At 36.3% G+C, this 13782-nt stretch overlaps 1 protein-coding gene across 1 annotated transcript in view; it reads right to left on the bottom strand.

Moving 5' to 3' along the window:
* Positions 1-902: 902 nt before the first annotated feature.
* LRRIQ1 (leucine rich repeats and IQ motif containing 1) overlaps positions 903-13782 on the bottom strand; it is a 151979-nt gene continuing 139099 nt past the window's right edge. Inside the window, exon 26 of the mRNA XM_034772340.1 lies at positions 903-2171. Coding sequence (XP_034628231.1) covers positions 2035-2171 — 137 coding nt within the window. The 3' untranslated portion in view covers positions 903-2034. The remainder of the gene's footprint in view (positions 2172-13782) is intronic.

Genomic DNA, 13782 nt, shown 5'->3' with positions numbered 1-13782 from the left:
ATCTAGTGGTGCATCTGGATCTTCAAATTAACATTCAGTATCTAAAACAGGTATTTGATCAGGCAAGTACCAAATTGTGCACACATCTAAAGAACTGGATGCTGTAACACACTGCTTATGGACATTTTATATTCTTATTTATGATGGATAGCAGCTTACTCCACAGGCAGTTCTATTGATAAATTTCTATTCATCCTGAATAAGGTAACTGGTGTAATGCGGCGTGCTCCATCCCCATCCTCGGATGCCCCAGAAACCTCTTAGATTTGTTCAAGTAAGTAACAATTTTGTGTGAATTTATTTATAATTCCCATCACCAATATAGTCTGGGGCAGCCAGAGACAAATAGAGTCTCCCTTCCTTGAGATCTCAGTGCATACTTGGGATCAGCTAACCCAGGTTCTCCCCTCCCTTCCTTCTTGTGTCTTCTTTTATACTCCTCAGCTCACCTGATCAGTGGTATATTCCCCAATCAGCCTTTTCCAGGAAAACTCACTGGTGCCTAAGTGATGAAAGTGCAGGCTCACCAGTTACTTCACTCATAGTGAAGGCCTGTCACACTGGCCTTCGCTATGAATAGCAGCCCCAATGGAGTAAGCAGCAATTTATCTTTTTCAAAATTTAAATGATAAGAAATTAGCAAACGTTTTTGTTCCTTTTAAATAATGAGGCACTGAAATAGGCAGAGATCAGCTTCATGACTTCGCATATGAATAGTAAAAGTCCTTAAACATCAGTATTAATGCAGCTTTCCTTTGGATTGTTCAGAGTAAAAGACAATAAAGTTAAACACTTCTAATCCATATTAACCTGTGGATGTTAAAAGAAGACAATATGATGGACGCTTTACAAAACAATGTCTTATGGAATTTACACCATGTGCCAAAAACAAGGACAACATAAGAATTTATGTTTTCTTTATTGACTGACATCTCAAGCCCCATTAGCCTTCCCACTTCAGTCTCAGTTTGTAGCAGTTTAAGGCTTCACAAGAAAGGATGAGACGAAAGCAAACAGATGAGGAATCACCAAAGACTTGCTTCTCTATATCCAATTAGCAATTTCCACCTTCTAAACAGAAAACATTTAAAAAATAGGAATACAAATCAAACGATCTTCTCTGTCCTGTCTATGGATGAACATAGTGATTATTAAAAACAATGAGAGTTATGCACCCACTTCAAGCATGCTAAAGGTAAACATAGTATTTCTCAGGCTTCCTTAATTAAAGCTGTATCACAAAACTTTTACGCATGCACACATTAGTTTGAATGAGACTAATTACTTGAACAAATAGAGACTGCCTATAACTGACCTAGAGATGTAATGCTACACTACCACAGGAGAAAATTTCAGGATGGTAAATTCAATTTTTCACTGGAAAAAATGTTAGAAGTCCTTAAAAGTATAAAATATTAGCAGCTTGCCATAGCATCACAACAGAACAGTACTAACATAATTTAGTATTAGAATTCATATGCACCTCTATCTTACTAGAAACAGATACTAGCATTTTATAAGCTTCTAATGTGCTGAGAATTTCCATTGCTTCTTCAATAATACATACATGTAGACTTTTCTCAGGGTGCCATTCTTGGGTATTAGAGTTCACAACACAGTTCGTAAGTATAAACATGATATATATTATTATTGTATTATAAGAAATCAGTACTTCAGTTTCTAACATACATCCTCAATAATGACCCATTATTGCATTTATACATCTAAACTAGTTGTTATGAGTAAACCCACAAATCACATTATAGTAACAGAAGTTAATGGATTCTGTATTCCATACCACATGAACACAGAAGCAACTGCAAATTCAAAATATGAATGTAAGGAATATCATCACCAGAAAACAAAAACAAAACAAAAAACCTGCAAAACATGTATGGTAAAATAAATCTAACATAGTTCTTTGAAACGTTGTATCTAATTGGTAACATATATGTAGAATCCTGAAATAATTGATAATCACAGACCTCTTGAAAAGAAACAGCTCTCCATACATTTTGCATGTTGAAGTTTCAACTAATTCTTCAAAGATTTTGCCTTCTTCTTGCCACTTCCCCATCCCCCACTAAGCTGGACTGGATGGTCTCGAAACGATATCCGCTCTTTACGAAATGGACCCGGGTGTGTTCTTTCTGAAGCAGATATGTCCTTTGCTATACAATCAAACAAGTGGCATGAAAATATGTCATCAGTCCAGCCAAATTAGATTATTTTTAATACAATAAAGTAAAAATTCTTCCATCAACGTGTCTAATTTGGTAGTTTATATCTTTGCATAGCTTATGTCTTTTGTCTTTGTGCTTTTTCTTCAAAGTAATTTCAAGATTTAAAAGAAGTTGTAGCAGTAATTTTGTAAATATAATACAGTATTTTGGAAAATAAACTGCAAAATTATTAGACATAGGCAATGTAGTTTCCAAACAAGTTTCCCTGCCCATTTTGAAATTATTTTAAAGAATATGTACAAGATACATTAGAGAAACAAGTCACTCTTATAATTAAAGATGTTTTGTAACCACACAAAGAACAAGCTTGGTGGTTTTATCTATTTAATTGGTTATTGTTTTGATACATCAGTACAAATACAATGGGTCAGATTTGCTCTAACTGAGGTCAAAGGAAGTTTTGCCATTAGTGCTGATGAAAACAGAACTGGGACAACAAGCATATATAAAGACACTATACCCCCCAAAACTTTTAAATCTTACGAAATTATTCAGTATTCAGTAACATCTATACAAATACCTAAGTAATGCAACTACTGATTTCTACAAACAAGCCACGTGAGACAAGATGGGTAGTTTAATATACAAGAGAGTAATATGTAGAGAGTGCCATAGATGTAATTTTATTTTAAGAAAATCAGCACTTCAATTGATAGAAATGTCTCCCTCTCTCTCATTAGGCATGTAAAATCCTCTCATATTCTGTGTAACACATCTCACATTGCGTAGCAAATCCTCAGAGAGGAAAATGGCGAAGATAACACAGTTATCTAAGGTGTCTATTACCAAGCAATTAAGCTAAGCAAGCATAACAAAATTTTACAAGTGTATTTCTGCCAGATATCAATAGAACCTGTTCTAATTTACCCTTTTTGGGTAGTCCATACATTATTTTCAACAATTTTAATTAGCTGCATTAAAGCCATTCATATAATCATGGAGATTAGAAATGAAAAAGGCCTATTATATCATCTCAGCCAAAACAGGATTGTACACAGTTATATATATATATATAGACAACACAACACATATATATATATTATATATATATATATATATGTGTTGTCTAATTTAGTTTTAAGTCCCAAGCAATGGCACACTCACTACTTCCCTTTGGAGCTTATTCTACAGTCAAACAGTATCTCACAGTCAGGACATTTCCCCTGATATTAAGTCTCCATCACCCCTTTTAATTTTATCCCATTACTCCTAGTTATACTGTCATGCACTACGCAAAATAACACTTCTCTCTTCCTGATATTGTGACCCTTCAAATATTTTTTATGTATCCCCGATTTTTAGGTGTGGCTTAATCAAACAATACATATTTTTCTTATTTAATTTTTCCTCACAATTCTTTTCTGATACTGCCTACAGTAGACCTAATTAATATTGTGTCAAAAATGCCTGTGGCAGCTGTTGCCCCATCTACATTAAGGCTCTCAACATTGGGTCATTTTGTTACCTTACCAATGGTAACACATTTTTAGATAATGTCACTATTACAGACAGGACCTTTATTAGGGAGCAAGGAGTTGGAGTTAAGGTATATAATAATTAATGGCGTTTATTGTAAACTTTCAGGGTATTCTTTACCTGGAGACAAAGTACTCACAGAAGATACCCGAAGCTGACAGCAGCAGAGTGGTAAATTCAATAATTTCTTTGAAGTTTCAAATTAAGTGTAATAAATCAATAATACTAAGAAGTTTCTTTCTCAACTGAAGGAGAGATTCTGAAGCTGGAAAGAACAGTTGCTAAGAAGAAAAGGCACGAAGAATTAAGAATATGGAACATGGTTTGTTTATTTGTGAAAAAGAGGAAGTCATTGTTACATGTTTAGACTGAAAAAAAAAAAAAAGTTGGCGCTATTGTATGTATGTGACAGTCTTTCCCCAGCATTTCTCTTATAAGCTGTAGCAATATGAATGGGTGAAGGTGGGGATAATAATTATTTTTTTCCTTTCCCCATCTCACACCTTTTTATATTCTTTATGTGGAAAAAAACTCCATACCAAAACGGTTCTGGAAGTTCACCCAAAAAGGACAGAATTCAATGGAGCAAAAGTTGAAATTAATCACACCCTAACTACTAATAGCATTAGCTGCTTGTAAATTTCTATATTGTTTAAATTTGATTTCCAGTGGAAGGACTCCAGAAATCTTTGCATATAGGGTTTTCTGCTTTTCCACATACAAATATACACAATTAATTGGAAGGGACAGTACTACATTTCCATTACTATGAAATATTATTCTGAAATGGTAATGTAAGATTTTTTTCCGGTTTGGTGTAATTTGTTGCAAGATAATTGTTAATGTTTTACAAAATTATTGAGATATATCTTTCTATTTGGACAGAAGGGAACCATGTTATACTACGGCATGAACTGTTCTTGCCCCAAAGTCCCCAAACTTCAGCTTCAAATGTCCACAAATTTACTTTGTATTTCTGATTGTAACTGATTGTTATATTTTTTTGAAAAAAGTGTGTTAATTTTTTTTGTAAATAAATATGAATTTAATAATTTTTAGAGTTTGAAAACTGTGTCGACAACAAGTAGTGTTCCAACAGTCTGTGATTAACCTGGTGGGAAGAATGGAAACCGTATCTCAGACTTCAAAAAGTCTACACAGTTACACAATGTCACAGAGTAGGATTAATCTCTCAGTCTTTTGATGGTTTTGCAGGTTTCCAGAAAATTCTACATGACCAGATTCTCTGTTTCACTGAGTTTATATTCAGTGAAGCAAGGAGGGGGATTTGTAAGGGTGCCAATTATGGCTCCCTGATTATCTAGCCATTCTCTACCTCCATAACTGACAAGATCCCTATATGGGATGCAAAGGATTGCTCTTTAGTGGCTAAAAAAAAAATCAACTACTCTCTGAAGGGAAAGACTAACCAAACTACTATAAAATCCCAGGAGTTCAGGGAAGCTATAAAATAACCACACAAGACATGTCATCTCTATGTGCCTCAGTTTCCCCAAATCTGTAAAATGGAATAATGATACTGACCTTTGTGAAGCACTTTGAGATCTATCGATGAAAAGTACTATATAAGAATTAGGCATTATTATTATTATTATTATTACTACTACTACTGACAGTCTTAGCAGAGAGGCTAAAGACTGAATGGATAGGGAGATTAAACAACTTTATCATACCTAAAGATTGTCCCTTGAACACAGAATTAAGTCAGATTGGCATAGGAGTATAGTGAAGCCTGTTCTTTTCTATACCTACTCTAGACTAATGCTGCAGGCTTTACACACAGAAAACTACCACTGGCTTACACATTAATCATGATGGAAAGACTGGGCCCTGGGATTGTGTGATCTATGCTAGAGGCAGTCTGGGTAGTCAATGGAGGAGTTCGCCTAGTAAGAAAAGTACCCTAATTTTATCCCAGTCCTTCCTGGAGTTGAATGTAGAAACAAACTGTGGGGAAGAAAAAGAAAGAGGAGCCAGCTGCAGGCCAGACACTGCAGAACTAGGAATTGTCTATACACAAATTGACCCTGAAATAACTGTTTTGGTTGTAATTCACAGTTAGATACTTCAGTGAAAGTTGTGCATGGACACATTTATTTTGCATCAAGAGTGTCTCATTTATACAAAATGAGCGTCCAGACACAGACTAGCACCGAAATAACAAAAGATGTCAATTAAAACCAATTTAGTTATTTTGGTGTCAATCGGTCTGTAATTTTAATTTAATCTGTCTCTTAATTCTACACTATCAAAATAGAAACCTGGGCAAACTTTTTTTGAGTGAAGCGTTCCACTAAAGAGAGAACCATCTCCAGTGTTCCTAATCCCATCTAGATCCAGGGGCACAACAGGTACTTACAGAATCGGCAACACCATTTTGAATTGAGAGAGTATTCCTTACTTATATAGCACCACTTATTCCCAGAAATTCTGCACTGCAGTCTCTCACTGAAATGAATGGGTAACTGAAATCCCAGTTTATGTTTCTTCTGTTTATTTATACTTTTTTCTTCTGATTTCTCTTCTCCTCCTCCTCATTGGTATATGTGTTTGTAGCTGCTTGTTTCCTTCTCGCCACAGGAGGCCAAGCAGGAATATTATTTTAAAGTGTTTTTTTTTTTTTAAACAGACAAGAGTGGGGACAACGAAAGAATAGAGAGACAGAGGAAGATGACTGATTGGAGCTTCAGGAGATAAAGCCAGAGATCTCTACTAAATAATACCTAGCACTTGTATAGCATTTTGTATTTTTCAAGGTGCTGTAGCAAACATTAATCTCAATGGGTCTAATTGCATAAGTAAGGGCTGCATGGTCAGGTATTTATTTTGCAAAACTATTCTGTGGGCCTTCAGCTGTTATCTTTGTGCCCTTTCTCAGAGTCAGACCTTACACATAAACAATAATTTGCAATCTTTCCAGGGTTAGTTATAACTCTTTATACTGATATTGCTAATGATATATAAAAGCTCCTATTATATGACAATACGAACAGATTTTACAACAGCATTGAATTCTGTAATAGCTTCTTTTCTCTACACTGAAAAACATTGCTCTGAAATGAATGGACAGTGGATTAGTATACAACTGAATAAGCAAGTAATTTTTAAAGAGAACTTTTGCTGACAAAATAGCTGGAGGCATTTACATTCATCGCTTGTTAAATATATGTAAATAAACAATTTTGACTGCTTATCATTATACCTTCACTTCATTTTGTGTTCCATACATTAATTTGTATTGGGTCTTATCCAAAGCCCGCTGCAATCAATGAAAAGATTCCTATTGACATCAGTGGGCTTCAGATCAGGCCCTTGCGTTTTTGAAATGAATACATAGTGACAAAATAAACTGTAATGCAAAACAACAGGATCGTACTGGCACTTGTTTGGCAACTACAAGAATATCCTTATTAATAAGTATGATTAGTATTGCATTTAAATAGAATCAGACAAGTCTATTAAATAGAATAATTAAACACTGTGGTAAATTATAACAGTTAGCCAGGTGGGAATAAAATCGTGAACAATTCTTAACTCATACTATTCATACCTCTAAAATTGTGAAGCTGTTATTGAAAATGATTTGTTTATAGTAACACTGTGTGTTTTTGGCTATGTGACGCTCCAAGTCTCAAAGATATTTTCAGGTGCTTGTACGCACCAAATAATATTTTTGTTTAAATACGTGCTGAAAGCATCTCTTGAGTTTGGTTAGTGTGTTCATATTTTTAAGCAGTCACTTCTCTGAAGTTTAATCTGTTTTCTGCTAATGATTTGTTCTGGTCTTTTTTGGTTAAATCCTCGGTTCTTTAACAAATGTCAAGGTTTACATATGCTCTGTTTGGATAAGTAATGCAATATGTAAAATGCTTTGAATGAAACTCTTGGTATCTAGAAAAAAACCTTTGTTAAACAAGTTATGTTAGAAATTTCATGATGTATGCTAAGACGTCATAGGATTTTCATCAATACACCTAACATGTTGTCTGGATATATAATTCATTTCAAAGTCCTTACCATATTGTATTGCTTAACAGCAAATACTGCAAAAGAAAGCATGGAGAGAAAAATTCAACATTTTAATGAAAGTGACCAGAACGAATCCTTAGCAGCAAAGCATTTACATCAATTTAAGCTCTGCGAATGAGTTAGATTCAGCAGGTTTAGGGGTGAGCTAGATGCTACAATCTATCAGCAGTTGTTTTTTAATGTTGTTTCTTATGTCCACATTGAAGTTACACTCGCCACTTCCCCTGAACGTTATTTGTACCATTTAAACTTTTTTTTATAAATAGATAAAAATCAGGGGAGAAAATAAATAGAAAACTCTGAGGGTGAAATTCTGGCCCTTTTGAAATCAATGGGAGTTTTAGAGTAGGGTGAGGATTTTACCCCCAATGTATAACATATTTGGTATCTCAATAAACATATATGGTGATCTTTCTTAGTTACACTGTCTTATACATTTTTAAACCAGTTTAAAATGACTTTTTAATACTTTTACACTAATTTTCAATTTGATCAGTTTTCCCTGTATTATTATTTCACTCTTATTCTGCAGTAGCATCAAGAAGCCTCAACCACTTTTCAGACTCAAAAATAGACCTGTTAAAAACAACTCCTCTTATCAGATTTTGTAATATAAATGAGATAGTACATTTAGAACTTTTAACAAGTGTACAATTTAGAAAGGGATGTGTAAAGATTAAAGATGAGGAAAAAAATCTCACAGGATTTGGGGTATGACATCTTTAATGATATTCTTGTTGGTTAAATCCCAGTCCTGCAAACATTTAGGCAAGTGTTAAACTTTATGCATGGGTCTTCTTGACTTCATATTAAGGACCTGCATACGCATTTATAGGATTGGAGCCTGATTTTTGAATTTTATAGACAAGACAACTAATTTCAAATATTTTTTTGTCACTTCAGCCCGCATGTTACAAATGTTTATGTACATGAGTACCCTCACTGATCTCCAAAGGACTACTCAAACGCATAAAGATACTCATGCGTTTAAGTGTTTGCAGGATATGGGCCTTAAATTGCAACTATTTATTTATGGTATTTCTATATAATGAAACAATGTTTTAAAAAGCTAATAATTCAGTTTCTCAATTTCCCTACAAATAACTGTAAAACACAGCATTTTTTAAATCACAGGTGGGTCTGATATTAAGGTTGCCTGGCACTTCCCATTACAAGACTATGTTTTCAGTTGCTTTGCCAAGCTTTACCAATTTTGGCTGAAATAAATTTTTCATGCCAGCTATCTGCCTCAGGCTGATTCTTTTTATTTTGGTGACGTTTTGTCTGAGAAGCTCTAGCAGCATCCATGCTATGGAGCAGGGGTTTCAATTTTAGCAAGGAGGCAGTCGACGTGTCTTTTACCATTCCCATGATCTGTTCGAATTTAGCCACGTTATAAGCCTTTCAAAAATCTTAGTTCATATATGATCAGTACAGACTTCCTAGAGCTTTGCAGATACATTCCAGAAGATTATGCCCACACTGAGCGTCTCTGGTCTGGAGTTGTGGGGACTGAGTAGGACTTTCCCTACAACTGCTCCTGCAGGTTGGGCCAGGTCCAGGCATGGAATAGGAAACTGCTTGAATCAAATGCAAAGGGAACAAGAACTGGACTGTGGCGGGGGGTGGGAGGGGGGCAGAGGGAGGCAGTGTAATAGGACAGGGAGCCAGTCGGGGGGTGGAGGGAGTTTGAGACTGGAAGTTGAGGGGATGAGGAGCTGGGAGGAGGGAACTGGCACTGAAATGGCAAGGAGACTGGGATTGAGAGTGGGAAAAAGACCACATGGGACTGGTGGTGGGAGACTAGGACTGGGATAAGAAGCTCAGGAGTGGAGCCTGAGACTTGCTAGATGAGGAGAATGGGACTGGGACAAGGAGCCACAGATGAGGAAGAGACAGGATTGGGACAGGTTGGAGGCAAAGGAGCAGAAGTGGTCAAGCTTGGGGAAATAAGAAGAAAAGTCTGTGTCCATTAGAGCACACTCCTCTCCAGAGCCCAAAATGAAGCCCCAGATTCCTGTGTCTCACCATTCCTCTGAAATCAGTAAATATCTATAAAACCCACTGGCAAAGTGGGTGCTAATTCAGATAGAGAATGATGACAGATTATTTTACTCAGTTACCTCAAGTGGCAGAGGTCTGTGTGGTGGATCTAAAGGTTCCAGCCCTAATAATCACCTAAGTAGATGTCAATATGTTACATGATGGAATTTCTGTTTTTTCTTATTTAAAAACCTAGAAAACTCTATACAAAAAACTACATTAAAACAACATGATTAATATTGTAAAGTCAAGCACGTAAAATTAGGAAATACCAGAATTAAGGTTCGCCTTGCAATCTTAATTCATTTCCCCATGTACACATGGACTATGATACAGTCTTCAATTACAAGCACAAATGCCTCCTGCCTCATTCAGTGCATATGATGGACCTGCTGTGGAGATAATTAAGCATTGTGTAGTAAAGGAGACTTTTGTCTCTGGACCCCTGTCCATTTGTTGTAGATGATGGAAGATGTATAGTAAATGAGACGGGACTGCAGGAAGAGAAGTACAGTTTCATGGTCAAGACACTGAATGTTGCCCTGGAGAATTCGATTCTCTCTCTGTCTCTGTCACTAAGTTACTATGTGATGCTAGGCAAGTCACTTGAATCAAACTTTTCAGAGATGGTCATTAGTTATGTGTTCCTCCTTTTCTGGGTGCCTGACTTCACACCCTGGAATTTGAACTGGAAAGTGCCGAGCACTCACAGCTGCAACTGAAGTCAATGAGAGCTGTGCTTTGAACATATATGGTGCTATATTATGCTACATGCTCTGAAAAAAACCAGGAGGTAAGTATCTCACATTGGGTGCCAAAAATTAGTGGATACTTTTGACCTAAGTCTCTTTGCCTGAGTTCCCCATCTGTAAAGTGGGGATACCACCACCCTATCACAGGGGTGTTGTGAAGATAAATTAATTAATGTCTGGAAGCACTCAGATACTATAGCAGGGGTGGCCAAACTTACTGACCCTTTGAGCCACATACAATAATCTTCAGAAGTTTGAGAGCCAGGCACACCTTCCAGGGCTTGGGGCTTCTGCCCTTTAGCAGGGTGGTGGGGCTAGGTGCTTTAGCCCCATAGGAGATGCCTGCCTGGGCTTGGGGCTTCAGCAAGAGTGGGGCTGAAGCCCCGAGTTCTGGCAGGCGCCTCCCATGGGGTTGAAGCCCTGAGCTCTCCCCTAAGTCTGGTAGACAGAGAATGGGGGACACAGCGGGGGCCCCGCAAGCTGCACTTTAACTGTAAAAGAGGGTTTGGCCACCTCTGTACTATAGCAATGAGTGCCACAGAAAAGCCCATATGGAAAATAATAATTGTCTCTTCAGAGCAGGGTTTGAATAGTGTGCAATAAATAAAGCCCGGGCCACACATTGAACAATAAGGATAAAACAAAATATTGTATAGCTGCCTATTAAATGAGCACTATCCATTCTATTCACAGGGATCTTGTTTAAAAAAATACACTATGTAATCATTTAACTAGACCCTCATAATGAATATGCACAAGGGAATCAAATTAAGATTGCAAAGGCACCTTAATTCTGGCCTTTCCTAACTTTTGAGTGTTTGGCTTTTTCACCTTAATAATGTTCTTTTAATGTAGTTTGTATGTGTAATTATAGATTTATGTCTGTCTCTCTACCTGTTATATATATTTAATAAAGTGCTTAATCGGTTTATATATATATAAACAATAAATATTGTTTTCACCTCCGAGGCGCGCGCGCGCGCACACACACACACACACACACACACACGGAGGTGAAAACAATATTTATGTATGCATTCTTTCTAGGGCTTTCCCAACAAAATATGTATCCTAAAAACAGATTAAGCACTTTATTAAAGGGATGCAATAAATAGGCTTTATTATTAGGGTATTAATGAATTATGGGTGAAATCCTGGTCCCACTGAAGTTAATGGGAGTTTTGCCACTGACTTCAGTGGAATCAAGATTTGACCCAGAAGTCCAGCTTTTCACTCTGTCCCATTATTACTTGCGATTTTCTACTAAAATCAAACCTAAGGTGCTTATCTTGTAAGTGGCTGCATGTGGGAGATCCCTGCACACGCACATTGAAGTCAATGGGGCTCCATGAGGACATATAGGATTCTATCCATGCTGAATCACTTCACTTGTAGACTTGGGGCCATAAGTGCTGGAAGTAGGAGTGCGGGGCTGCTGCCGCACCCCCTGGCTTGAAGTTGTTTCCGTCACATACAGGGTTTACAGTTTGGTTCAATGGCTCTCAGCACCTCCACTATATAAATTGTTCCAGCACCCCTGCCTAAGTCTAAAGAAATTTTTTGAAAAGAAAGCCCATGTCATTTCCATGAATCTTTAATTCATTGTGCCATTTTATTTTATAATGCACTGTCAAATTTTAAATAATATAACTTGAGAGTAATACTGCACTTTTGTCATTTAATATATCCAGAAAAAAGTTAGAGAAAATAAAGAAACTGTCAAAGCTGATAGACCTACAGTCTGACCAACCAACTTTGATTTGTTTTGCTGGTAAGTACATCACTTGCCTCACGTGTCTGGCCATGTGTTTATTTTTGCCAAGAAAATCATGTAAATTGATTTGCACTGGTACAGAGCTCCATTGACTTTAAATGGGGTTCTCTGTGATGCCTGGATGGATCCATTTGTAGGACCTACCCCTGTCTTGACATGGAGATTCCAAGCAGTTTAGTTAACTCATAAATGAGCAGGAAATATATAATAAGTATTGACTTGCTCCTTTTCTCACATACTACTCTTGGTAGTTAACAAAATAATACTGTCAAGTTTTCATAAGTAGCTATCAATATACTTTACATATTTGGTCAGTATTATTATCCCCATTTTACATAAGCAGAGACTCAGGTATAGAGAGGGGAAGTGACCTGCCCAAGTTCACCTAGCAGGTAGTGACAGAGTCCCACTCCAATACTTTTCTCACTAGACCACAGTTTCTCCCAAGTAGCTATAATATAGGCCAGTGATACAATTCACTTGCTATACACAGAAAATCAGTTTTCTATCTCTCTCAGATTTTGTGCAAATAAGTTCTATTCTGTTGTGTTTTCTCACACATTGTGCTTTAAAAACAAGTTAATAAACTCAATAATAGCTATAGTAACATTATGTAACTTCTGCTAGTAGCTGATATTGTTTTATTCTTAATTATATATTGAATAAAAAGTATCAATATTATATCATCACAGTTGAAAAAGTACATATTTGGAAAGTCTGTATTTTGATTACAGCTGAGATACAATACAGTCCTAAATATACAGAGATGTTATAGATTTAATTAAGTAATTATTACTATGAAGTGATCACAACCTTAAAGATATATTTAAAATTGTCAGACTTTTCAATAGGTATCCATGCCATTCTACTAGGTATTATAACCTTTATCAAGATTTCAAGCATGTCAGAATCGTAGAACATTTCCCAGTCACCTCACACTTAAAGTTTGTATAGCTGTCTGTTCTCCCATCATGTCCTCTGTTTGATGGAATGCAGGCCTGCTAAAATAAATGTGGACACCTCACCTAGCTATAAGCCTACAGAAGATATTTACCTTACTCCTAATTATGGTGGCAGTAGTTGTGATTCCAGAGGTAAGGCAGGGTTCAATTTAATGTAAGGCTGGGGTTAAAAGACCTTATTCTGTATGACTAATACACTATATCTGCTCCAAATTTACAGCACTTAATCTGTGAGTGAAGAGTGAATTTTATGGCTATTTTCAAGTAAATTGTTAAGCAGTTAAAATTAATTTAAAATGATCCCTTAAAAATTTCTTTACAAAATTACGTTGAGTTTCAGAATCTTTCAGGCCTATCCAATGGCTTGTTACTAATCCTTTAAACTCTCCATACAGTCAAAACTGGAAAAAGGCACATTTGAAAAAGTTTGTAATTAAGCAACTTCATTAATGACTGTTGTTTGAAACTTATTACAAATCAGG

Source organism: Trachemys scripta, chromosome 1 (genome assembly GCF_013100865.1).
Source record: "Trachemys scripta elegans isolate TJP31775 chromosome 1, CAS_Tse_1.0, whole genome shotgun sequence".
NCBI classification, from domain to species: Eukaryota; Metazoa; Chordata; order Testudines; family Emydidae; genus Trachemys; species Trachemys scripta.
This window is presented reverse-complemented; position numbering and strand designations above follow the sequence as displayed.